The sequence below is a fragment of the Panicum virgatum genome, chromosome 1K (genome assembly GCF_016808335.1).
Source record: "Panicum virgatum strain AP13 chromosome 1K, P.virgatum_v5, whole genome shotgun sequence".
Taxonomy (NCBI): domain Eukaryota; kingdom Viridiplantae; phylum Streptophyta; class Magnoliopsida; order Poales; family Poaceae; genus Panicum; species Panicum virgatum.
The window spans coordinates 44,318,635-44,345,959 of NC_053136.1; the positions used below are offsets into that span (position 1 = coordinate 44,318,635).

Below are 27,325 nucleotides of genomic sequence, written 5' to 3' on the forward strand. Positions count from 1 at the left end.
GGGAGTTATCACTACCAAGTTGGATTTTTATGGTGCTTATCCAATCTTTTACAAGTGGTCTCAATGGTGGATAAGAAACATAAAATCCAAACCAAGTTAGCTATTTACACGTATGTGAAGTGCTAGCTTGGAATATCCTTAATTTCCATATCTTTGTAGAGTTGTCATCAATTACCAAAAAGGGGGAGATTGAAAGGCCCTTGGTTGGTTTTGGTAATTGAGCGACAACTTATGTGGACTAATAAGTGTTTATGTTGAGATACACAGGAAATTAGTCCACACAAAGACACTAGTATGAGCAACATGTGCCATGGTGGAGAAATGGCTAAGGGATTGATGCTATGCTCATATAGTGTGATCGAGGAGCTCATTGCATATGAGACATGACATGGAGTCATGTGACCAAAGTGGAGAAGATCAAGACAATGCTTGGCTTGATGGACCGGTTGCAATGGAGAAGGGCAAGTCAAGGCTTTGAAGCGAGGGACCGCGAGGCGGTGAAGCTTGGGCAAGATTTGGCGCCGATGGACCGAGGCAACGGTGAAGAGCGAGCAAGGTCAAGATCGATGGACCAAAGAGGTCATGTGATGATATGGAGTGGATCATATCATTTAAGAAAGATCAAGCCAAGTGTTGACTCATGAAGATGATCAAAAGGCTTGATGGAGTTTGGTGCTTGTGTGGCATCAATATTTGGAAAGATGAAATGGAATGCGCAAGGCAAAGGTATGACTTGTAGGGCATTTCATTTCACCGGTCAAAGGTTGTGTAGAGAAGTGCATGACCGGATTTAGGATAGATGGCCGTTCTATCAAGAGGGGCAAACTTGTTTGCATATCGGTCATCTAGTGCCACTTGAGCGATCTAACATTGCAATGTAGCTAGGATCGAGTGGCGTGGTGAGATCAAGTGAAAATCCTTTGAAAATGATTGTGAAATGCTAACACACATGCACATGGTGTTGTTCACGTGGTTGTGTTGGCACATTTGCAAAGGAGAAAGAGTTGGAGTTGTTGTTGATCAACATTGGGAAGTAAGAAAGGTTTTTCGGTGTTCTCCGGAAATTAGGTGGCTCTTGGAGTGGAATACTGCTTTGACCCATTGTGTTTTGGATCAAGTATTCAGTTGGGTTGTGTAGCCCTCTGAATTAGCTTTCCATAGAGTCCAAGATCACCTAATTTGGACATCGGAGCTAAGAGTTATGGCCGTTTTACCGAGGTACATTTCTGCTGGAAATAGACCTGCGGACGGTCCGCTAGACCTGCGGACGGTCCGCCCTTGAGTGGCGGACGGTCCGCCGTTATCTCGGTTGAGCTCAAACAGAACCGTTTTTGGCTCTGTGGGTGGTCCAAAATGACCTGCGGACCGTCCGGTCCATGGGGGCGGACGGTCCGCCTTTAAAAGCTGAAACGGGCGCAGAAACTTGGTTGTTCTGTCTTGGGTGCCCAAAATGACCTGCGGACCGTCCGGTCCTTGGGGGCGGACGGTCCGCCTCCTACTGAAATTTCTGGGACAGAAACACTGCGGGTTCTGTGTGTGCTAACTTTTTGAACCGCGGACAGTCCGCCCCTAGGGAGCGGACAGTCCGCCGGTAACTTCCAGATTTAGTCAGAGACGTTTGCAAATCGGTTGGCTCGAAGTTTTGAACCGCGGACAGTCCGCCCCAGGGGCGCGGACAGTCCGCGAAGGGCTCTAACGGTCGACTCTGACACATAATAATTGCAGTTCTAGCCGTTGGTTTTGAATGGCGGACGGTCCGGTTTTTGTGAGGCGGACAGTCCGCGAAAACTCTGTTTTCGTGGGATTTGAGTGTAACGGCTAGTTTTGGGCCTCCCTCTATAAATAGAGGGTGTGGCCGGCCATTTGAGATGGCTGAGCACCTTGGGGAATTAGTGTCCATGTGTGAGAGTGCTTGAGAGCCCTCTACTCACTCTAACTTGATAGTAATCATCCGATCGAGTGAGAGAGCGATTCTAGTGCGATTGCTTTGAGAGATTGCATCGAGTGGCACTAGGTGATCGTGTTGCAAGCCGGTGTGCTTGTTACTCTTGGAGGTTGCCACCTCCTAGACGGCTTGGTGGCAAGAGGCTCCGTTGAAGCCCGCAAGAAGATTGTGCGGTGCTCCGGAGAAGAGATTGTGAGGGGTATTGTGCTCACCCCGCGGGAGCCGCGAAGAGCAACTCTAGTTGAGCGAGACGTGAAGAGCAACAAGTGGTCCGGCCGGATCATGTGCTAGAGCTCGGTGTGAGCACTCCACGTGGGAGAGTGTGACTTGAGAGTCACCACTAGCAAGAGGATCGGCGGCAACCTTGGAGCTTGTCTCAACGGGGATTAGCTTGGTGGCAACCAAGTGAACCTCGGGATAAAAATCACCGTGTCAACTTTGTCTACTCTTCTCGGTGGTTTGTATTCTCCAAATCACAAGCATTGTATTTACATTCTTCTATATCTTGTGCTTGTGTAGTTGCTCTCTAGTGATTAGTTAGCTTGTGTAGCTTGCTAATCAACTTCTTGCTTGTGTAGCTAGAAATAGAGATCATAGTGTAACTAGTTAGCTTGTGTAGCTTAATTAGTTGCTCTTGCTTAGATTGTGTAGCTAAGCAAGTTGAGCACTTGGATTTGGATTGTGTATCCTTGTCCTTGAGCATCTAGTGAGCTTAGGTTTGGCTTTGTGCTTTTGCTCGTTAGAATTGTTTAGGAGCTCCCCCGGTTTGTGAAGTACTAGTGCTTAGGCTTGTGTGACTTGGCATTAGAATTGTTAGGAGAGCTCTTACTAGCTTGGCACTCCATTTGCTTTGTATAGGATCCCTTTTTGGAGGTGCCTTAGAGTCATAGTTAGAGGGGTGAAGTCTTGGCTAAGCAAATAGTTTCAATTCCGCTTAAGTTTCGGTTAGCCGGCGTAATTAGTTTTAGAAAGGACTATTCACCCCCCCTCTAGTCCGCCATCTCGACCCTACACATGGTAAGTGATGCACCTTTGGCTTCTGACATCGGCAGAACACCCTCCCGTCAATGGTTAACAAAACTTCTTGAATTACCCTTTGTCTGCGGACACCCTGTCCGGTCCTGTCCCTGCATGATACCTCAAATCTTTGCTCCTTTGTGCCCATCGATATGACTGAGTGAAATCGAGCCTTTTCAACTTTTTTCTCCATGTACTCATTGACCCTTCTGCAAAAATGCACTCCTGGATCATTAAGTAAGGGAGCGGCTGATGTGTATCGCTCCCGAAAATACCTTATGCATCCATACATGATGAACTCAACAATGCCAACAAGAGGAAATCCACGAGCACGACGCATTACCATATTGTAACATTCAGCATGGTTGGTCGTCTCGATCCCATAACGTCTCCCATCTGTGTCATACAGAAGTGACCACTTCTCTTTAGGTGCACCATCAATCCACTGTGAAAATGGCTTAGCATGTCCAACTAATGAATCTGTAGAACGTCTCCTGCTGGATGATGAGGCCTGGCTCTTAAGCAATTCAGCACTCATGTCATCAATTATAACCCACAAAGCATCAAACTTCCTCTGCTGATTCTGAGTGCACAATCGCTTGAACAAATTCATCAGATCCTTATTCTTGAACCGCTCATAAAAGTTAGCAGCCATATGCCTCACACACCACCTATTGACAACATCTGGCCATATAAGAGGTGAAAATTGACTACCTTCTTGGAGCTGCCTTATAGCTGCAAGTAGACCTGCATGTCTATCACTGATAAGACAAACATTAGGCCTTCCAGCAACAACGTGAATCTTCAGACGTTCAAGAAACCAGTACCAGCTTTCTGTGTTCTCATTCTCAACAAAGGCAAAGGCGATGGGAACTATCTGCTTGTTGCAATCAATTCCGATTGCCGTCAATATTGTTCCCTTATATTTCCCTGTCAGAAAAGTGCCGTCAATACACAGAACAGGAAGACAGTAAATGAATGCCCTCACACATGCTCCAATGCAGAAGAAAGCTCGCAGCAGAATGCTTGGCCCCCCTGACAAGCACGGTACACTGTATGTATCAAAAGCACTTCCAGGATTTCTTTGCACAATTGCTTCAAGCATACGAGGTAGGTTGTCATATGATGCTTCATAAGTGCCAAACCTCATCTCAAATACTTTTTGTTTAGCCCGCCAAGCCTTTGCATAGCTGATCACATACTGGAAATTCTGTTCGATGTCCCTAATTATCAATGCAGGCTCATAATCTATTTTGTCAAGAATCACCCCATACATCTTCTTAGCCACGAAAGTTGATGTGAAATTACGATGATGTCCCACTACACCTGTCATTCTACAAGTATGTGGTGCAACAATTGAACATTCCCAGTGTGTCTTGAACTTTCCCTTGTATGCATGCACTCGCCATGTACAGTCTCTATCTGCACACCTCACCTCGTATTCTTTGTTGCTAGACTTCAGTACTCTGAATTCCTTCCTCAGAGATACAGCCCAGAGCTTCACAGCATCCTTCACATCCTCAATGGTACGATACTTTGCCCCTTGTATGACCTCATTCACTCTGTATTCAAACTCCGGACATCTAATATCTTGTACCACTGGATTACTAAAACCCTCTTTACGCCATTCACCTAGCACTGGGAAGCGCTCATCGTCCTCATCGTCCGATGAGTCCCCACATTGCTCTATTATTTGTGCATCCTGGTCTTCTTTCTCCATATCCTCCACAATTCCAGGTATCCGCTCGCCTTCATCTGCTAAACCTTGTGGTTCTGGTTCTGGTTCTGGAGCTTGCACGTTCTCTTCTTCTTTATCCTCTTCCATCTCTTCATTGCAGTCAGATGTTGTGTGTGTTGACCCTTCACCTAAATCACCGGTCTTCTGGTGATTCTGAATTACCATTGCGAGAGGCCACCCACTTTCAAGAGCTGCGTGCATGTAATGTTGCCATTCTTCCATACTATTTATATGCGTCAACTCTCAGAAATCCCCATTAGCTTCCCAGGAAGTCAAGGTATGAACCGTAAGCAAATGGGTCTTTGAATTCATATTGAACATCTTGTGAAGACATTTCCGTATGGACTCAAAACTCCTCTCTAGGGGTTTGTCTAGACTGCACTGTCTTTTTTCCAATGCTGATAGATTTACTCCATAGGAATCATGAGTAATTCTATAGAAGTCACCGTAATAAACTTGAAATGCCACTTTGCTCGACATATCTGGAAGTGCAAAGACTTTATTTTAATTAATCTAATATCTACAAATATACTATGCCTTCAATTATAACCACTAATCCGAACCCTAAGTGCTTACAATAATAAAAAATACTAATCATAAAATTAAATATATAAAAAATCTGGAATGACAAAGTTGAGAAATATTGGTTACCTGCGGTTCGGATCAAAAATCCTGCAGGGCTTCGCCGGTTTTTTTACCTCCGTCACCCCTCCTCTCTCCCTCTCCCCTCTCTGGATCTCGTGGGCAGAAAATGAGGGCGCAGAGGGAAGGGTTGGAGTTTTATATTTGAGGAGGGAGCCTGCCGCCCCCCTGCCGGGCGGCAGCCCCCTGCCGCCCGTTGGCGGCAGGGGCCTGCCGCCCGGCAGGGGGCGGCAGGCTCCCTCTAAGGACCCCTGCGCAAAAAAATTTTATTTTTATTTACATATAGGTCCCTACCGCCCACCTGCCGGGCGGTAGGCCCCTTGCCGCCCCCCTGCCGGGCGGTAGGGTTATAGATCTGTAAAACCTAAATCCAAAAATATATTTCTGTAAATTTTTTTTTGAAAAATGCAAAAATAAAAAAGGCGCGCTTCTCCAGTTCGTACCTGTTGGGCTTTGCATCGGCCATTCAGGCCCACGGAGGATACGCCCAGTAAGCAAGCAGCACCCTCGGGGGAGTGGTTTCTTTGCAACTGCTTGTGCGGTGTCCCCTTTCCGTTGCTCAGATGTTCGGTGCTTTGGGGAGGCCGGCGGTGCTTGTGGCATCAGAACCCAAGTTCCCCGCCGACGAGGTGGCCGGTGGTCACCTTCTGCTGCTCGCGCGTTCAATGTTTCTACGGCATGTCGATGTGTTCGACATGCTACTTGGTGAGGCAAACAAAAGCTTTGTCTCTTCGTCGGGAAGGGCTTCGGCTTCAAGCTGCATCCTGGACGTGCTCCTCTTCCAACCTTTGGTGCGGCAGAGGCTCGTCGGGAGGCCACTCCGGCAGCCGGCGATGAAGACGACCGGGAGACTCTTGTTTGAGTTGTATTGTAATTTTTTTTGTTTTCCAAGGGTGCCTTTGCAAAAGTTACAATGTAAACCATATCTTTTATATGTGAAATGCAATCTCGGTTTCTCAAAAAAAAAAAAAGCAAGCAGCACCCGGCATGTCACTGTATTAGCACTATCCGCCCACACGACATCGTGTGGGCTGGCCGACTTGTCGGAACGACATGCCCACAGGCCACTCCCGTCGCCATCGCGCTGAGCCAGCAGTGAGACCGGGGCGATGCGGATACATCGTGTGGGCTGGCCGACTTGTCGGAACGACATGCCCACAGGCCACTCCCGTCGCCATCGCGCTGAGCCAGCAGTGAGACCGGGGCGATGCGGACCCTTTTCTTTTTTTCTGGAAGAAATGAATGCGGTTTACCTGTTGGAGGGTTGAGGTTGAACATGTGCCATCCATCTCCTTGCTTCGGAAGAGGGGCGAGGGCATGTGTTTCGACTATTCCATTCAGTTTTGAATAATTTTTTAAGTTCTTTGACGGTCCTTCGCAGCTAATAAAGTGCAAAATTTTGAATCAACGGTACGGTGCATCTTAGGTACCATCATTATTTACACAAAAAATACATCGTTCTCGTGAGGCTGACTCCAACAGCATACCCAAATACGAACCCAAACTCAATAAATTTGGCACAGTGCATTTGGGTATCTCCTCCAACCGACGACGCAAACACCGGACGCATTTTGCGTCGCAGCCGATGGGCGACGCAAAATTGCGTCCCTCTCCACCGCGACGCATTTGTCCAGTGGTGGGCCCGCGACAGCGCGCGACCGGCGCTTTCAGGCTCCGCGGCGGGGCGAGGCGAGCCCGTGAAGGAGCTCGGCGGCTCGGCGCTCGGCGGGGACGTCGGCGGTCGGAGCTCGGCGGGGACCTCCTCGGCCCGCGGCAGCTGCCGGCGGCGCTTGCCCACGCGACGACCCGCGGGTCCGCGGTGGCGCGTGACCGGCCCGGCGAGGCGGAGCACGGCCGGCGCAGCGAGGCGAGCCCGCGGCGGCCGGGGCAGCGGTTCCAGCTGCGAGATTTGGCGGCGCTCGGCTGGGCGACATTGCCATGCGCGAGGTGGAAGAAAGAGAGCGACGGGAGGAAGGGGACGGGATGATGGGTCCTCTGTTTTTTGCGTCGCTTGTTGGAGAAGAAAATATTTGAGTACCTGACTTTTTTACTGTGCATGACCCAAACTTTGGAATGGGTAGCTGGTTTGGGTCTCCGTTGTTGGAGACAACCTGAGGTACGAATATTTGCATGCTAGTAATTTCCTTTTTCTTTTCTTTTTTGGGGCATGGTAGTCGGGAGACACATAAAAAAACGCTTTAATTAGTTTTTCAATGGTAAGTGACCAATTCTGATAAAATAACGCGCTAGTCGGCAAATGGAAACCTCGGCTGTCTTCACTTCGTCTACTTGTCTCTCGCACCCACCCTGATTTCTACCTAGAGACGTTTCAAACTTTTCGCGTCCAAGGAGTTGAAAGCCAGCTGTCAAGCACAAAACACCAGCTAATGCCTGGTGATCTCGAGTGGAAGTGTGAAACCATGACATCTCTCTTTCGTGGATAACCACCACGGAGTCATCATTATTCAAACCAACTTTTTTTCGTTTCAAGTTTCAGCTATTCAAATCTACTTTCTCGCTCGGAGCTCAGTGGATGGACGCATCACTGTAAATTAACAGTCCATGAAGATTTTAAAGTATATCCGGTCTCTTTTCTGCCTCGAGTTGTTGTTTATTCTAGGCAGTGCGTGCTGGTCGCGCACGTGCTAGCTTTTTGGTGCTAGCTCGGCGCCTCTGAATTCAGACCCGCCTACTGCAGCTCGTCTGGTTGGTTTTGAAATTCAGGTCTCTTTCAGTTGACCAGATCCTCAGATTGGCTGCGCATTCTTCCTCCCATGTGAATTCGATGCGAGCCAAATGTGCATTCACAATGGTAGTGCAGCTGGCTTATCCTTTGCTAAGGGTATCTGACTACGACAAATTAGTATCATGGTAGTTGGCCAGATGAAATGAAATAAAAAATGTACTGGTAAAACGTCCAACAAAAAATGGTAGTGTTGAACATTAGTATACTATACTCCTATGCAACAACAGTGCGCACGCTCTCATGTTCCAATCAGACAGTGAAGTAGCATCTGACAATTTTGATAGGAATCACTTTGAATAATACTCCAAACTAAAGAACAAAGAATACTAGTATCCGTTGAAGAAGTGCTGATGATGCAAATTTGCACCACGGCCACGGCCAGCAGCATCTCACGGAGAAGCTTCCGATTTCAACCAATCCCAATTCCAATGCGATGACGCAGCAACACGACACTCCTGATTCTACCTTACAAGCTTCTTAGAAGAAACACTAATTTCTCACGAGGCAGCATCTTTTTTTTCTTCATTTTTCTTGGTTTCACTTGGGCAAACCCATCGGGGGACAGGTTCCATGCCAGTCATTTCTTGGAGCAGTGTGTGTGTGCTGGATGAGCAGTCAAATGTTGCTCTGTTCTTGCACTCGGCTCGATTCATCAAGCAGCCAATTTTCTCGCGAGGAAGATCGACTGATACTAACATCAGTGCATCGCCACTTAGCTCACTAGCTGCTGGACCGGGCCGGCAGCGAACCACGGGTGGGCCGGGAGGGTCAGCTGGACGGGAGGCTGCGCCGGCGAGGGCGGCACCAGGGCCATGGCCATGGTCGCGGCCGCGGCCTCGCCTCTCTTCCTCCGCTTGGGAGTCCCGGACGAGGAGGACGACGATGAGGGGGAGGAAGAGTCGGAGCTCGCGGACGGCTCGGGGGACGGCCGCTTCTCTCCCACGGTGGGGGCGGGGGCGGGGGCGGTGGCGGCGGCCGCCGTCGCGGCGGCGATCTCGGAGCCGATGCGGAGCGGGAAGTTGAGGAGCGCGCGGGACCCGCGCATGCGGTAGGCGGCGCGGTCGTACGCCACGGCGGCGTCCTCGGCGCTGTCGTAGGTGCCGAGCCACACGCGCGCGCCGTTCCTGGCCGGGTCCCGGATCTCCGCGGCGAATTTGCCCCACGGCCGCTGCCTCACCCCGCGGTAGTGCTTCCCCCTGCCCACCGCCGCGGCCTCCTCGCCGGCCCCGGGCGTCGTCGCGGCCGACGCCGCCTCGGCCGTCCGCGTCTCGGGGTCCTCCTCCTCCTCCTCGGGCGACGCGGGGAGGAGGCCGCCCGCGCCGAGGCAGGAGCCGAACTCGTAGGGGCAGTCTGGGGACGCCGGCGGCTCGGGCTTGACGGCGGCGAAGGAGCCGTCCGGGAGCCAGCCCCGGGAGAAGGCGTCCCGGAGCGCGCCGAAGACGACCATGTCGTCGGCGTCGTCGGGGCGGAACGGGAGCGACTCGCTCCACTGGTCCGCGACCAGGCTGCCGAAGCTCGCGCTGCGGCAGTACACCGGCCGCGGCGCCGCCGCCGGCGGCTCGTCCAGGAGGTGGTGCAGGATGCTGTCCAGCGACGCCGCCTCGCACGCCGGGTTGAGCAGCATCGCGACCTGTCCGAGCGGAGACCCCGTCACGTGATTTGGGTTTCGAGGGAATTTTAAGCGCTTGGTTTGAAAATTTTTGTTTCAGAGGTTGGGCTCGATTGCGGTTTATATAGCGGAGGCCGGAGAAGTGGGGCCCCGTTGTCATTTGTCGTCGCGCTTCTGGGTGGGCTTCCCTGAACTTTCGGGCGTTACCGTCACGTGGCTCAATCGTTTTTTGTTTTTAAAAAAACTAGGCTCAATCGTTTTGGAAGCGACAGTTTTTGGCCGGGGGCTTACGATTTTTTTTTGAAATATAAAGCTTGCGGTCATGCATACGGAGTATATGACATAAAAATTGGTAAGTATGAAGAACGATTTTTTTCCTTAGTTTTTGCTGTCACTGGAGACATTGTACGACGAGGATGGCTATCTTATGATTTGTCCAGAGAGGTGGCACTCCTTATCGTTATTTGAAAATAAAGAGGGCTAGTTGCTTCCAAAATGAAAAACAACCCGGTTAAATATCTCTAAAAAAGAGTCACAGGGGGGGGGGGGGTAGCGCACTCACAAATCATAATGTCACTGTATGAGCACTATCCGCCCACGACCACGCCCGCATGCCATTGCGGGCCAGCAAATAGACAAGGACGCCCAATAGACTTGGTCGTCATCGCGGCGACCTGAAATAAAAGGTCACGCCCCCTCCATTCGTGTGCAGTGTTCCTACACAATATTCCCATCCAAGAACTAGTATGTTCTAGAGCTTTGTGCTATATATTCGGAACTATAATAAAAGTGGACAAAAGGAACATCAGCTGTGTAAATTGAACTCGTGCCGATAGCGGAGTGCCGTCCTGATTGCATTTGCACGTGGTGCATTTCACCAAGCCATACAGGGTAGTGGTCACCGGGCAAGTGGTTGATCATGAGGTTCTTGTCCGGAGCATGGACTAGGCGCCTCAACCACCAGCTGGCCAACAACAAAACTGTGCCGGCATGGTTTTTCTATGCCGGTTTGATCCACGACGGGTCGTCATGGAAGGATGGCAAGACTCTCCACGAACATTGTTCATGTGGCTTTTGAGACGTGCGAGTAATAAAAAGCAACATGCCTCGTCTGCACAAAGTTGCGTCAGGGCTCCCCGGGCGGATTGAAATCTGGAGCCAAGATGAGTGTATCTTGTTGCTGGGTCAGGGATGAGAGAGGATGCATGGTGGGTACACTGACTGACAGAGGAAGCCCTCAAGGTGGCTTCCCCTTTCTACCGCACAACGTGCCGCTCAAGGAGAGTTCAGCGACTGATGTGGAAAATGTTCCGCGGTGAAAAATAATGTGCAGGCATCTTTCTCAGCCACGCTAACACAGTTCGTAAAAACTTTTGGATTCTGACACTGTAGCACTTTCGTTGTTATTTAACAATTAATGTTCAATTATGAACTAATTAGGCTTAAAAGATTCGTCTCGTGCTAATCAGTTAGACTATATAATTAGTTATTTTTTTCAACTACATTTAATGCTCTATGCATGTGTCCGAACATTCGATACGACGAATACTGTAGAAATTTTTTTGGAACTAAGCAGGGCTTAACTCGCTTTTCTTCTTTTGCCAATTTCACTAAGGTGTGGGCTCCATCTGTTACTCGATCGTGACCGGAAAGAAAATATTTTGAAAGAGACGAATCAATCTGTTAACCGAAATTCTCTACGAGTACTTTCTATATAAAAAAACGGTGGTGGTTGCTAGAGCTCGGACTTAGGCCGTGCCGTGCCTGTCAGGTCGTGCCTGTCAGGTCTGACCCTCTCGCTCGTGCCATGTTGGGCCCAGACTTCTAGGCACGGTGAGTACATCGTGTCGTGCTGTGTTGGCACGATAAGTCTATTATCAAATCCAAATACGGCTTACGGCACGCTGGCACGTTTTCGTACCGTGCCGGCCCAAGCACGGCCCTCGAGATACTTGCAAATGGATTTATATGCATCAATGCAGAAATGTCACTATTACAATTAAAAAGTATATAAACTATCCATGGTAGAAAAAAATTACGTGATTTTCTCAAACGAATAATATTTTCTTCTTTGATTGCTATTAATTAGAAATGAAAATTAATTGTTATAGTAAAATAATGGGCTACGTACCGGCCGATGAGCTATTTTCGTGTTGTGCCGGCCCAAGCATAGTCCAAAATGTGGGCCGTGCCATACAGACCGTCGTGCTGAAATCCTAGGTACGGCACGACCCTCGTGTTCGTGTCGTACCGGCACAGCCCAAAATATTTCGTGTCGTGTCATATTTTAAATCGTGCTAAACGATCGTGCCGTAGCCCGTCCAAAAATAACATAGCCCAAGTCCGAGCTCTAGTGGTTGCGCACCAGCAGCATCGTCTCGTCTCTGCGTGTGCGGCCATCCGGCAAGGCCCCTTTCATCGTACCATCGAACCCGGTTCACATCACTGCCTGCTACTAGTAATTCCGTAGACTGTCGTGGCGCTGGCATTCAGACATGATCGCAGAACCGTTTCCTTCCAGAACCCCTCGGCTCGATCAGACACAGCGCGAGGGTCGCTTGCAAAGTGTCGCGGCCTCGGGTGCATGAAAAGAGCGGATTTTGTGCCGCGCGGCGCCAATGCGCCGGCTATCTGTACGGCGTGAAAGAAGTTGAGATCAGCGATTGGAGCTACGACGGCGCGTACCCGAGCTGTATTTTGGAACAGTTTGTAGCGTACTGGAGTGACCTTGTTATATTTTAATACACATGAACCGAGAGAGCAGGCGGACGCGTGGCTTAGGATGTTTCCGGAGCGGGAATCTTGCACAGTACAATATTTGGATGGACTTGGCAGGGCGCAACAGTACTGGTTTCCGGAGCGGGAATCTTGCACAGTATAATATTTGGATGGACTTGGCAGGGCGCAACAGTACCGGTCCATTTTGTCAGGCTCACTTCGCGGTGGCGCAAAATAGTTCCAGAGTTGAAATCTCCAACAGTACCCGCCCATTTTGAGTCCAAACGAAAAAGCAAGACAATGAGATTCAAAATTACAACCTCCTCACTCAACACCACAGTTTCATGTGCAAGCAGCCGTTTTTATTAGACAAAATAAAAAATCCTTCAAATTATTAACAAGCACAAATTTTTTGAGAATGCACATTTGAGTAGTTTTTAAGGTGGGGGTGCACATAACTTTAGCAAAGCAAGTACAAATTGTTTATAATGTGATGCGCCTTGTGAACATGTTTTAGTTCCCAAAAATTTTCTACAATACCCGTCACATCGAATCTTCGGACACATCCATAGAGCATTAAATGTAATTGAAAAAATAACCAATTACACAATCTAACAAGATAAATTTTTTAAGCCTAATTAATTTATAATTAAATATTATTTGTCAAGTAACAACGAAATGTGATGCAGTACAGAAACTCAAACTTCTTCACCAACTAAACACACCCTCAGTCCACAATTAATAACATATGAAATTCTTGTTGTAAGGTTTGAATGTTTGATGATGCAAAATAAATTGTTTATAAGGTTTGATGATGCACAATAATGAAAGCCAAATTAATCCGTGCACTTGTGATAGATCCAACATGCTTGATCAGACGTGCCCAATAGTACGTGCATTTGAAGTGTTTCAACCTACTAGTATTTATGCAATGATTTACACATAAATCATTGCATAAAAACTAGCAAATTGAAACACTTATTGACCACAGTAATAAGGAAATTTAATACAAAGGTTGAAACACCTATTGACCATATAAAAAGCATTACGTACATGAAGATGTGCAAAAGATGCATCTCTAGATATGCACTTCAATAAAAAATATCTCATTACCTAGAACAAATGCACATATTCGTGTGCAACAACTCAGAATCGATTATGAAGGTGTGTAAACTTTTGTGCATAGATAATCCAAAAAAAGGTGCAACATATATAACTCCTTTTTATTTTCCAATCAACGTTGCATGCATGTTACACATTTTTTTATCTCACATATTTGTACCTCAAAAGAAAATCTGAAATCAAATCATGAAGTTGAACGCACTCTAATTGCATATGCATGAAATATTTTTATCCATGAGTATATGGCACTGCAGAGAACAAATCCACGTAGATTACAATGTAGGCCGTGTTTAGTTCCACACGCAAAATTTTTTTGCGTTGGAATCATGTTAATTTGAAGTACTAAATGAAGTCTATTTATAAAACTTTTTGCACAGATGGGTTGTAAATCGCGAGACGAATCTAATGATACTAATTAATCCATGATTAATCAATAATTAGCGGATGGTTACTGTAGCATCACTGTTGCAAATGAAATCATGGATTAAGTAGGCTCATTAGATTCGTCTCGCGATTTACAGCTCATCCATGCAAAAATTTTTGTAAATAGACTTCATTTAGTACTCTATACATGTGTCGAAACATTCGATGTGACGTTTTTTTTACTACCAACTACACGTACTATTACGTATGCATATCTCATATCCTATCAATTAAGTCTTGCATTAGGTAATAACAAATAATGTACAACTTAAGATATGGATGAGATTCTTTTCCTTTTGAAATAAAACATCATTGAGATTCATATCACCTTTACATGAGTAGGTTTTATTGCTCACTTGCACCTTGCTGAAATCGAGTTTTGCACCTAAATCTGTGCATCATCACCCACAACTCGCCACCCGCAGAAGATAGATCTGTCTGGCCCAAACTCGTCCACCCTCTGTCCAGTACCTAGATCAATCGAAAAAAGAAAGAGAAGAATCAGATAAGAAACAGCACAGAGACTAGAAAAGAGGATATACGTGTTCCGGAACATAGCGAATGAAAGAGGATCTGGGTTAACATGTTCCTACGAACCTCCATTGATTTGGCACCATCGCCAGCGCGCGGGGTCGTCGGCGGAGGCCGCGCTCGGAATCGGCCCTGCGGGCTGCGTTGAGTGGGCGAGGAGGCGCCGGCTCGGTGGCCGCACGCCGAGCGAGCAAGGAAGCTGTTGCAGGAGCTGTCGCTGTCGCCGCCGCCGAGGCCGGTCGGGCCGGAAACGGCGGCGACGTCATGCCACCGCGGCCATCTCCGGGGACTCAAAGCTGCCAAGCCAGATGCGCGCATCTTCTTGCTGGGCTCCCTGATCTGATGATCTCCGACACCCACTTGCCCCACTTCCTCTTCCTCAAGCCCCGGTGCTGCCTGGCCATGTAGCCAGCCACCATGCCAGCAGCATTATCGAGCACCACCTCCATTGTTCTTGCAGCGACCAAGCTTCCTGCCTTCCTCTTCCTGCTCTAGTTTTCTGTGAGGAGACGAGCTGAAGTTGCAGCGACAAAGCTAGCAGCAACCGCACCCAAGCAAGCTTGAGCTGTTGCAATAGAGACGCTGCACCGAGCGGGCGAGGAGGTGCCCGCAGCCCCGCACGGTGCCCGCTCCCTACGGGCCGCGCCGAGCGAGCAAGGTGGTGCCGGAGCGATGGCCACACGCCGCTGCGGCGGGGCTCCCTACGGTCTGCGCCGACCGGGGAAGTGCCCGTGCGGTGGCTGCACGCCGCGGCGGGGGCGGGGCTCCGTGCGGTCTGCGCCGACAGGGAGGTGCTCGTGCGGTGGCCGCACGCCGCGGCGGCGGCGGTGTGTTCTGCTACGAGCGGACGAGGATGCGTCCGCACCAGCAGCCCCCGTTGCCATCGGGGAGATCCCCTTCCTCGTCCATGGCGCTCGAGCGCGGAACTGATGCACAGGACTTGTTGTTCCAGATATTTCTCGGAGGCGCGATAGCAATCCAATACCTTCTTTCTTATCTTATTTTAACCACATAAAGCTGGCCCATATCCCCGTATTCCGCAATTTAAAATTGATACCGTATACACTTCAGAGAGAAAAAAAGCCAATAATTTTTCACAAATCTCGAAAAGCCGGCCGTTCCTTGCCACACAACATCGCGGCCGTCCGTATAACCGGCGCATTGGCGCCGGGCGGCTAAGTTTTATTTCCGCATGAACCTGCCCTTCCCTGCCACCACCAAATCCAACCATGGATCGGGCGGCCAGGAATCCACGGAAAGAAAGTTCCTGAGGGACGAGCTGCAACAGCGGGCGTCGCTTTCGGCCCGGGAAAACCGATAAAACAAGCGCGAGACTTTTCGCAAACCCTCACGTGTTCTGCTGACCTGACCATCCAGAATTCAGAGGATCGACGAAACGAAACAAGCGATGCGGTCATGGTCACGGAGGTGCGTGGGCTGGGGCCCAAGCCTACGCAGGAGTAAACGAAACGAGGCCTGTAAAGCTGCAAGCGTCGTCTCCTTCGTGGCAGTTTCCTTGGCCGCTGGGGCTGGGACCTCATCCTGACAGCGAAGGCTCCAATGGTCGCCGCCCGTTTTTAATTTTTGTTCTAGGCTTATTCCAATCCTTTGACGCAACGGCGGTCGACAGCGACGAGGTGGTCGTTGGGTCATTGGGTGCTGATAAGCTATCTCGATCGCGATAGGGAGGTGTGTCCAGTGGCAAGGGCTTCCAAGGATTTGTTCGAGACGAAATGAAGCACGCATACTTCAGGATGCACAGTGGGAACTTGGAAGCAACGTGCGGGCACGAATAAATTTAGAGTGTACCCGCGGCTCTTACGTGAGGTCCTTGAACTCTAAAAATGCATATTCAAGTCTCTAAACTTTTTTATCCCTATAACCTGCAATGCATAATGCATTCAGCATTCAATCACTAGTACAGGTCATCACACAAGACCTTCGTGATATTCGATTGGCAAGAGCACAAAAGGGAGAGTAGTTGATTGGTCTGCAATTACTGTCATATAATCTTCCTTTTGTTTTGTTACCTCTTGTACATACTTTGCTTTCTTCTACAATGCAAAAGCAGAGCACCTGCTATATTCCTGGAAAAAAAATCGCCAAAGACGCCAAGTTTCAAAGATTGTTTTTCGAAGGGAAAGCACAAATCCATTCTCCAAATGCTACCAGCCATGCCGATGGGCCAAAAATCTCGTAGGCGTAGAGATCCGAGCATAATGATTTGCCTTGGGGGAGTACACTTTCTACACTACTTACACCATTTGGTTGCCATTGTAAAGAAGATATTGCACCACTGACGGCGAACAACTCCCTGTGGATGCAGTCTCAACTCTGAACCATTTGATAGGCAAAGAACTCCAAAGCACCTGTCCTCAGCAAAGGAGAGCTCCTTCGTTATTGCATTTGCAAGATGCTGCCTGTTTAGCCTAAGCGTGGCATCTTACAGAGGTTGGCTGCCCTGTAAAAACAAGAAAACAAATGAGGAAATATAGAGAACGGATCAACCAGTAGGAAGTCACATGACAATCACAACAATGAATAGGTGCCACAAGAAGATGACAACTGCTCGACTGTCAAACTATATGCAACAGAGGAACGACTTTGCCACCTTAATGGTGAATGACCAGATTCCAAGATGGCAGATTGTCGTTGCAAAGGAAGGGAGGAAATACAGAACTGATCTTCTTAGGATGCTTTTACTGTATAGAATAGCAGAATGCTCGAAGATCAGATTTGCAGGATAGCAAGCTCTAGGCTCTAACAGTTGATCAAAATATAGCACCTGGTGTTACAAGTTTGCTTAGGCAGTACTACTACTACCAAACACCAAATAGACATTGTGATTCATGTATGTCGACAAGATGACTATTTCCTGAGACAATCCCCCCCCCCCCCCCCCCCCCTTTTTACTCCCTTTTGGTTTTGACTGTTCATAGTCCCTCAAAATCAAGCACAAATAAGACAGGAACATAGTTATAACTACTCTAGCATTTCTCTCATCAATTTTCACTGGTTAAAAGGATTCCAATGGGTTCTCATAAGGTGTGCCACTTTATGTAGCCAAAATTAAAAAAACAACAGGTAGTCGATGAAAGTGCTAAAAGAAAACATACCACATTGTCCTGAACAGGTTTTCTAAGGGAAAACTGCAATCTGCAGAATATTTAAAATGCAGATGTGCCGATGAGCCCAATTTTTCAAGGCATTGAGAAGGTCCAGACGCTTCTCTTGGAATCAACACTTCCAATGAAAATGAAAGGCCACTGTCACCATTTTATTGATCAGTAGGGAAAGGCTGGAGGAACTAAGCATAACCGAAAGAAACCATGTGAAGCAAGTAGTAATATTAAAATTTCTGTACAGTACCTGTACCTTAGCAAAGATGGGTATACTCTGCACTTTCAGTGCAGGACAGCATTCATGTATCAAATAGCATGCAGCTGATAAATCATAATTCACACATTGACAGTCTGAACCAAAATTTCTGACCCTGCCCTCAAATAAGCACTGGAGCCTAAGTGTGCATTTCTTCTATGGAACTTATTCATGAACTCTCCTGCCTCATTGAAATGGCCCATTTTAGTAAGTGCGCCAACAACTGGCCAATACATATGTTGATTAGCAGCAATGCAGGAACTTGACTCCATCGCAAGAAGAATTTCCTTAGCTTCATCAACTCTTCTTTCATCACATAGAGCTTTTATCAGGGTATTGTATGTGTAACTGTCTGGCGCAACACCATATCTTAACATGGCAGTGAAAAGTTTGTGAGCTTTATCTATTTTTCTCATCCTGCAGAAACTCAAAATAGGTGCATTGAAGGAATATGCATCTGGAGAAATGCCATCCATTTTCATTTGATTAAGAAGATGGATGGCCTTGTTAACATGCCCTGCTGAACAAAATGCACGTATTAGAACATTGTAAGTCTGGACATTCGGCCTAACACCCCACTTCAGCATCTCACTGAAGCAATCAAAGGCATCATCCAGCTGATGGGCGTGACATAGCCCGTCAATAAGGGAGGTAAAAGTAATGATATCTGGCATAAATCCAAGTTTCGTAAGCATCTTCAAAACAGCCTTCGCACCATGTACATTACCTAATTTCGAATATCCACTTATGAGCGTGTTAAAAGTCACGAGATTAGGAAGGAATCCCGACTCTCGCATCACTTTGACAATCTCCATTGCCATTTCCATTTCACCAGCCTTAGAGAGGCAATTTATCACCATGTTGTAGGATGTCACACTAGAAAAAAGCCTATACAAAACCATTTGACTTAAATACTCATGCACCTTTGAGATGTCCTTGGAGCTCAGCAAGGACTTGATGATCAGAATATATACATCAAATCCCAGCTTCCCACCTTTCTCGATGAAATCATCTACCAACTGGCATACATGGCTAAACACCAAGTGTTTCACAGCACAAGAGATCACAATGCCAAACGTTGTGTTGCCAAGGAGATAGCCCCTATTGCTCATCTTATCCACAAGCTCAACTGCCTCTTTGGCCATGTTGTTCTTCGAGAGGCAATACAGCAAAGTGTCAAAAGCATTTCGATGATGCATAGCAGGATGACTCTCAAGCCACTCACTCAATATCCTGTGTGCCTTGTCTGCACCCAGGGAACGGAACACACCATGAACCAGCGCTCTGAACGTGGCCTCTGTCGGTGCTACACCCTTCTCCTTCATCTTCTCCAACACACCAACTGCATCCTCCACCCTGCCAGCATTGCAGAAACCATCGACCAGCATTGTGTAGGTGAAAACATTTGGCTTGATCCCCGCGCCCTCCATCTGCTTTACTAGCCTTAGCGCCTCATCGACGATCCCACACCGGCAGACACCATGCACGAGTGCGTTGTATGTGAAACAGTCCGGGCGGCACCCGTCCGCGGGCATTTGCTGGAACCTTAGGTAAGCGGCGTCGACCGCGCCCGCGCGCACGGAGGCCGCAATCACCGCGTTGTAGACCAGCGTGCTGGGCCGCAGCCCCAGGCGCGGCATTTGCACGAACACCTCATGCGCGTAGTGCGCCAGACCGAGCCTGCCCCAGCTCGCCACCAGCGCGCACAGCAGCTCCTCAGAGACCACGCATCCGCACCCCTGCACCTCGGCGACCAGCGCCACGGAGAGCACCACGGGCCCGCGCCACCACAGCGCGTCCCCTAGCGCGCGCCGGACGCACCGGTCCCGCGCGAAGTGCTGACCGAACCGCGACGCCCAGACGTAGAGGCGCACGCAGAGGAGCGGCTCCGCGGCGGCGTGCTGCAGCGCGCGGACGACGAAGCGCGGGCCCAGCTGCCGAAGGGAGCCGGCGAACTCCGAGTTGATCCGCTCGAACCAGTTCCTCTCGGCCAGGAGCGACACCGCGCGCGCCGGGTCGGCAGCGGCGGAGGAGGATTCCGTAGCATCATGACAGGATTTGGTAGAAAGGTTGGATCGTTGGCGGATTTGGGCGGACAGATCGGTGGGTTTGGGCAGGCGCGGGAGGAGATTGGGGAGCAGCCTCCTGCTTCTCATCTGGTTCGGTTGGGCACTGACGAAAGCTCCACCTTCTCTTCTTCTGGGGTGGTTTCTCTCCTGGGTTTAGGGGGGAGCCAATGCAGGCGAATTAAAAAATCCATCATAAATTTTGGGTTTTAAAAAATTTATTGTTTAAATCCAGAACGGCAAGTCTATATCCACGGCAAAGTGGAAGAAAAGACGAAGTTTGATCTGAATGATGCCCAGCGGCTTCTTATAGAAAACAAGGGTAAACAAAATTAGTTTTGCAACCCTGAAAAGTTAAAATGATCTAATTTTCAACCGTCAACTCCAAATTGTCTCGGTTTAAGGAAATCAAGGCATCGATGTTTTTGCTCCCGGTGGTTGGGATTAGCAAAGAGAGTGCGAAAGAGTACTCATAAGCGTGTGCAGACAGCCAGTCGGGGTGCATTGTGCGGAGGGATGATGCACCATCATGAATCTGGGAGGCGGGAGCTACTCTCAATTCTCAAATGATCAATCTGGATTGTGGTTGATGTTTAATGGACTAAGCACATTGTTCTTGCGGATAAAAAGATCAATACACTGTCTAGAGTGCAGAAAACTGACAGGATTCCTACGGGCTACAACTACAAGTAGTAGTGTTTTTGCCAAAAAATTTCGGAGTTTAATTTCACATCCAAGATAACCGGGGCCCATGTTTCTGAGCCTAGCTACAATTACAAGATGCCATATGAGCCTAGCATATCAAAAAGCCAGGTTGCACAGAGAACAATTTGGCCCAGAATCTTGTGCCACGCGCATGGCCCAACGGCCCAACTACATGCAGGAAGACGGCCCATGGACACGAAGGCCCCGCAAAAGGCCACATCCAGGAAGACGGTAGAAGCCCATGGGCAACAAGGTCTTTTCCTCCTACCACCGGCCTTCTGCCTCTACCTCCACTCCACCTCCGGCTCCGGCGACCTCGCTGCCGCCGCGTCCATGGACCGGTGGACTGGAGTAGTCCACGTTCCTCTCTCGCGAGGCGGGCCTCTCTTCCGAGTCGCTGCCTCGCTCGTCCTCTCGCCCGCCAAAACGCTCGCCGTAAGGCCAAAAACCCTTTTCCCCTTTCCGCTGCACACACTAGCCTCTCTCGCCTCCACAGCCTGAACTCTCTGATGGCACCAGGTTCCACGCGCCAACGCGATCCTCTTCACGGGCGACCGCGTCCGCGGCACCGGCGAGCCGGTGATCGAGCGGCTCTCGGACGCCGCCCACATCGCCGGTGTTCTCGCCGGGAAGCTCTGCGGGGAGATGAACGCGTGGGTGGTTGACGCTGCATGCTTCGCGGGGCCATTTGCGGTGTACCGAGAACTTGTCCCGTCCGTGGACACCGCTGGGGATCCCAAGGGATACGACCCCACTGGCTTCCCGGCCGCTGCCGGCGTTGCCAACATCCTTGCGCACAGTGTTGCTGAGGTAAAATGTTAGTGAATTCTGGGAAATCTCCAAACTTAGTTCTGTTGGTACGGTATTTGGCGCAAAACATCGTATTACTGTTGAAAAGATAATAAGTCGCTGCATAATTTAGCTTTGGAGTTACCATTTCTGTGCCATTTTCCCCTATTCTTTTACCGATGCAATCAAGATACATTTTCCAGTGCTTGTAGTGAATGCTGTGGCCCGATTACCTAATACAGGAAGTGCGGTAAAAGAATAGGTGTGTTTTGCCTTTTTTTTTTACTTTTCAGTTATTAATATGGCAAATGCAAGTTGTGTATTGCTACTATTAGGGCTTTAAAGTTTAAACTGCTCTCATTGCATTCACTGAAATTTAATTATGTCGAATATTTCTGAATTTTCTATTGGGAGAAGGGGTCAGTGTTTTAGTTCACAAATGGTAGATAATTGGACATATAAAACTAGCTTGCTTGCTCCTTTGTTCTAAGAGTGTTGATTGATGCCTTACTCAGTTGGTTAATTGTTTAATGACATTAGCAGATGCTCCTCTAATTTCCTTGCTGAGATAATGCTTAGGTATTGATGACATATTGCGCCGGTACAATACTATTGCTAAAGTTAATCATTTCCATCTGTAGGGTACAAAACCTGCTTACGAGTGTAATGTTACTGCAATGGCGTGCACTATACGTTTACCTTCTTTAGCTCCAAAGTTATTTCTTGATCTACATTCATTTACATACTGGGACACTTGCAAAACCCCACCATTCCAGTCTTGTTTCATGCTCTTATGTTGTACAAAATATTGTGTGCCTTATGGGGTTCTAATTTTCTCTTATGTTCTTGGTCTAAACTGAAATATCCTAGTTGTATTTTATTTCTGAACTAATCCTTGCTGTATTATCTTTTTGACTGACCCTATTTTAATTGTCATTCTGCAACTTTCGTGCAGTCGTTTTAGAGTTCATAATATAAATCCTATATTTTTTCCATGTCTCCTCTTTAATCTTTCTCCCATATCTTGTGTCATTAGCAGATACAAAATAAGTTCTTGGGGTGCTCATCAAAGGACGCTACTGTCAATCAGCATCCTGCAGCATCATTGTCATCCTGTCCTCCTAGGACTATCATCCTGGGATTCAGCAAGGGTGGAGTTGTTGCCAACCAGCTTGTGACAGAACTTTCTTCTTGGGCATCGGAATCAATGAAAAACTTAGTTGACGTTTCACAATTGAATCCATGCCATAATCTCTTGGTTCCTACTTCAGCTAGTGATGTGCTATCAAGTAGTTATGAATTCCATTATGTGGATGTTGGCCTGAATTGTGCTGGAGCATACATTACTGACCAAGCTGTGATCAAGAAGATAGGCGATTATGTTTTGCATACTGGCCAGAACCTCCGATTTGTTCTTCATGGTACTCCAAGGCAGTGGTCTGATCCAAACCGGCCATGGATTCGTAAGGACAAAGACATAATGCTGAAGCTGCTTCGAGATGAGGCTAAGAGGTGTGATGGGAGACTGCTGGTATCTGAAAAGATGTATTTTGAGGGTACACCTCGTAGTCTACTGATGCATTTTGAGATTTTGGAAGCAATGGATCTATGCTGATATTTGATCCGTACATCTTGTGTCCTTAGTATTTTCTCCATAGCAAATCGTAAGGATAACAGAATGTGAATATGCTTATAGTCTCTTTAGATGCTGCTTTCCTCCATGCTGACTTCACCGCAGTGCCATTCTGTTAGTTGTCTTGTATATCAGTTGTTGTTGTTGTTTTTTTTTTTTGAAGAAATCAGCAGGAGCACTGCTATATCAGTTTTCATAGCTGAACAATCAAATACAGTTGACAGATCACATGAATACATGGTCCACGGAATATGTATGTTGGTATGTGACGTGCTTTATCTGGGGATATTTTGTTTCCCTTTGGAGATAAGTGTACTATTTTCATCATGTTTCTCCCTTTATTTTGTTGCTGTGCTTACTAAAAGGTTTCCTGCAAACACACTCCATTATGAGCTCAAGGTTTGTCAGGATAACCTGCTGACTTGTTTGCTGATGGGTGACTTGCCGGCCTGCCATTTTCCTTTTGCATGGATTGGCTTGTCAATTTTTTCTTTTCTATTCAGCTGTGAACAAGTCTCTGGTCTTAAGCAAAACGACCAGACCCTGGCGCCTTGCTGGCTGCAATGTAGCTGCCGGATATATAGCATGCAAAGGACTGGTGAACAATCCTTGGTCAAACACAAGAATGTCGCGGTCCGCATGATGCGTCAGGTTAAGCTTTCGAGTGTTAGGATAATGCCAGTAGTGGATTTGTTAGTGAGGTGCCAGTAGTATAGTGCCAGTGGCATCGAGTGGTGATTCCAGCTGCACTGCACTCTCACTGTTCTTGTCTCTCTCCGCGGCGAGCACCTGAACGGCTGAACCAGTCAAACCGCATTCTTCCAAACAAGTTGTCAGATACTGTAATCACAAGGCCCTCTCCAATCCGGTGATTCCGGTTGGTGCTCCCTCGATCCCCCGTATCTTCTTCATTCGGGACGTCCAAATCCCAATCCTGCAGTTCCAGAGAAAACAGAGACCTGGCAACGCAGCAAGATTACAAGCAGGAAAGCTTTGGGTATTCTAAACTGGATAGGCTCCCATCGGCGCACAGTTCGCGGACGTGTGAGACGGTCGCGACCGGATCACGGAGCTTGGACGCACGCGACCAACTGCCTTCTGCTCCAAATTTTTATGCGCGGCCGTGCCCGCTTGGGGCTTGGCCGCTTGGCCCCATGCGCGCGTTGCCCGCCGAGCCGCGCCGTCCCCTTCCTCGCCCCCTTCGCTGCGGGACAAAAACGCGAGTAAGACCGCACGAACGGATCAAATCAAGTGCAGGCCGACGCTGATTAGAGTCCAAAAATTCGCTTTTTGAGGGGGGAAGGCGATTGCTGCCGTAAGCCCGTAACGGATCGCCTCTTTGAAACGGTCAGCTCCTCGGCTCAGACCCAGAGAGATCACTACCACTAACTCTTTGTTTATCATTAGTTCATTTCCAGTCGCAGAACTCAGATTGCCGAACCTGAACAACGATCTCGTCAGGTGCTGCCGGAACGGTTGCTGTATAGGAGGCGTGCGTGACTGCGTGTGCAGCTGTTGGGGTCTCTGAAGTAAAGTTCGTAGGTAGCCTGCATCTGCTGCAATTCTGCATTGCTGCTTCCGTCTAGAAGAAAGACACTAGCTAGCCTGGGCGTTCAGACTTGGGAGTTGAGAGCCAGGGGAGCGAGGAGGAGTCCCCATGGACTCAGATTCCTGCATCGGTTTGAGCTCCGAATCAGGCCGCCGCCGCCGGGGGCGATAGATTTATGCGTTCAAAGCAACGCTGCCGTTTTCTAATCGCGAGATCGCTCGGCGCAGGCTGACAAGTAGCACGGTGCTTTCCGGGGACACGCAGGTTAGTTTGGCTCAACAGTGACCGGTACCGGCCCGTAGGCGAGGCATCGCCGGAGTATTCTTACCCCGATCCGCTAGCTCGTTACTACCCAGGGAAGGCGACGTGGACAGGGCGCCGTGGATGCTGCCGCGCTCGCTCTAGCAGCGGCCACGGCGCTCATCTCCGGTTGGTCGGTCTGCGATTCTACCCACCTCCTCTCGATCGCTGTGCATCCCCATCGCGGCCGCCTAGTGAATGTAACCACTTACCAGGCAGGGCCTTGATAGCGAGGTCTCGTACAGGGACTACTAGACCCCGTTAAACTAATCCAGTTACTAGTAGACCACATCACAAAAAAAAAGGGGAGGGGGGGGGGGGGGGAGGAAAGAAAAATCATGGAAAAGACCAGAGGGCGATGCTCGATTTCTTACTCGTACCCAGGGTTCACAATTTCGTTTTTATTGTTCCGAATTTCATTTTTTACCAAAGTTTGACTTTCATATTTTTGAATTTGAAACCGAAATCACGCATTTTCCGGACCGAAATTCGCTTCCCGGTGTAGTCCGAAAACGAAAAATTTCACCGAAATTCGGTGAAATCCCGATGAAATTGTGAACCCTGCTCGTACCACGATTAAAAACTGGACGGGTGTGAATGCTGGAGCGCCATTGTTAAGCTTAAGCAAGTGCGTTGCCGATGCATAGTCATCGGTGATGTATTCAGATTTTGCTTTTCAGGTCTAAATGTGGTAACAAGCCGAGCCTAATCCATCCGCACTGAAGCTGTTTGTTAACATGTGGCCGAGCCTTTAGTGTGGCTGAGAGAAACAAAAATGTTCTCACTTCTCGATTCTCATAGTTAAAATCTCTAAAGCGAATTACATAGAAACAAAAATAAGCACACGTTTGATGAAATTATCATTTATTTTCACTGATAAGCTAATTATAAACGAAAATAAACAGGGCCGAGGTTCAGTTCAGGGACGCCAAGGAAGGATAAGGTGGCTGCCGCGTGGCCGGGAGATCGGGGGGTACTCGCGTGCGCGGTGATCCCACCTCTGACGTCGGGGGGCGATCTGACCTGGCCTGGCCGGGCGTGCGGCACTGCGGCCGGCCGGCTGGCGACGCTGGATCCCGCTGGCGTCGCCGCTTCTGCGCGCGCGCGCGATGAATAGAAGTGCCCGGCACCGGCAGGGCGCGGTCGCGGGTGCGGCCTGCGCTAATTTAGCGTGTCGCGCCGCGCGGCGGGCGGGCGTGCGGGTCAGACGGACGACGACGGACCGGGGGGCTATAGCTAGTCCGCCCGTTTGACTTGGTTTTCTTCAGCGCCGCGGCCTGCACCCACGTCGGTTTTTCTTTGCTGCCGTGGGGTGGCTGGCGGGGCCGGGGCTAGCATATTCGGCTAAAAAAAAGTGACACGGCCCGGGAGGTCAAGCGGGGCCACGTGTAGCTCGCTCACGGCTAAACCGAACAGACATGCGAAGTTTGGCTGTACTGCAGACAGGTCGTCCAACAAGCCAACAGAACAAATCTCAAAAAAAAAAAGGCCAACAGAACAAAGTACACCCATCGCGAATGATTTTCCTACGAGATCGAGACGAAGGTACATCCTGCGAGGCCACCACAGCTCCTGGCCTGGGCTCGCAGAGGAAAAGTGCTGGTACTTTTGGTTCTCGTGGTAGTAGAACGTAGCACATGTGCGCATGCATATGCATGCTATACAAGCAGGGGGCCGATCCGTGCAAGCGCTTCGATCCGAACGCGCAAGCTCATGTGGGAACCGATAAGAACGCGCCACCTGATACGTGTCGGACGGCGGCAGCAAGTGAGACAAGGCAGCCTGCCGCCGGTGTCACTGTGCCGGCTGGCTGTTTGGTAACGACGATTTGCCCAGGGAGGTGGGGTACGTGACAGAACGTACGATCCGTGCACCAGCCCACGCTGATGACGAGGCGAAACGAGTTTCACGACACCTGTTTCGTTCCGAGAAACATGGCCTGGCGTCCAGGTTTTGATTTTGTACTGGATCGTGTGCCGGTAACCGTACAACCGTCGTCGGTTTCCGCTGGAAGATCGAAAAGGAGACCCTGCTGAACCGCATGTACGTACGCGACGCGAGCGATCAGCGTTATCCGACGCTTGTGCGGCACACCGATCACGTGATTCGGCAGGTGCGGTACCGTTCTAGAGGTCCGATCAAGACTTGGCCGGCGCCTGCTTCATCGCATCTTTTCGTCGCGGTACACGAGTTAATGTGCATCCAGGTCGGCCGCCCGTCCGTCCGTCTAGACACCGGCGCGTGCATCAATAAAAATAAATGATGTGGGCTACAGGGAGATATTAAATACCCATTCTGAACAAATGTGAGGAACAGGATTTGAACCCTGGTCCGCTAGTTCTTTCCCAAAGACACTAGCCGGCTGCACTAAGCTCCCGTTTGGTTCTAGAGACTTAAAAAAAGTCAATGTAACT

At 49.0% G+C, this 27,325-nt stretch overlaps 3 protein-coding genes and 1 long non-coding RNA gene across 6 annotated transcripts; 1 reads left to right on the forward strand and 3 right to left on the reverse strand.

The window, feature by feature from the left end:
* Positions 1-8,273: 8,273 nt before the first annotated feature.
* On the reverse strand, positions 8,274-9,778 carry LOC120711396 (ethylene-responsive transcription factor 2-like). Its single transcript, XM_039996900.1, has one exon. The coding sequence runs from the start codon at positions 9,710-9,712 to the stop codon at positions 8,801-8,803; it is 912 nt and encodes a 303-aa protein (XP_039852834.1). The 5' UTR covers positions 9,713-9,778; the 3' UTR covers positions 8,274-8,800.
* Positions 9,779-14,168: 4,390 nt separating this feature from the next.
* On the reverse strand, positions 14,169-15,461 carry LOC120711402. The gene is made up of 2 exons (XR_005690275.1): positions 14,558-15,461; positions 14,169-14,431 (listed from the first exon to the last, which is right to left on the reverse strand). It is a non-coding gene; the product is annotated as an uncharacterized LOC120711402 (long non-coding RNA).
* A 1,011-nt stretch (positions 15,462-16,472) lies between these two features.
* LOC120711410 (putative pentatricopeptide repeat-containing protein At3g16890, mitochondrial) lies at positions 16,473-20,097 on the reverse strand. Of its 3 annotated transcripts, none has more exons than XM_039996924.1 (3): positions 17,867-20,097; positions 17,608-17,757; positions 16,473-16,952 (listed from the first exon to the last, which is right to left on the reverse strand). In XM_039996924.1, the coding sequence occupies exon 1, from the start codon at positions 20,023-20,025 to the stop codon at positions 17,950-17,952; it is 2,076 nt and encodes a 691-aa protein (XP_039852858.1). In that variant the 5' UTR covers positions 20,026-20,097; the 3' UTR covers positions 16,473-16,952; positions 17,608-17,757; positions 17,867-17,949. The 3 variants fall into 3 exon arrangements, with proteins under 3 accessions (XP_039852858.1, XP_039852864.1, XP_039852850.1); XM_039996930.1 differs by having other exon boundaries at positions 17,861-20,097; XM_039996916.1 differs by having other exon boundaries at positions 17,608-20,097.
* A 794-nt stretch (positions 20,098-20,891) lies between these two features.
* On the forward strand, positions 20,892-23,326 carry LOC120711428. Its single transcript, XM_039996943.1, has 3 exons — positions 20,892-21,075; positions 21,160-21,450; positions 22,469-23,326. The coding sequence occupies exons 1-3, from the start codon at positions 20,974-20,976 to the stop codon at positions 23,042-23,044; spliced, it is 969 nt and encodes a 322-aa protein (XP_039852877.1). The 5' UTR covers positions 20,892-20,973; the 3' UTR covers positions 23,045-23,326.
* The last annotated feature ends 3,999 nt before the right edge of the window (positions 23,327-27,325 follow it).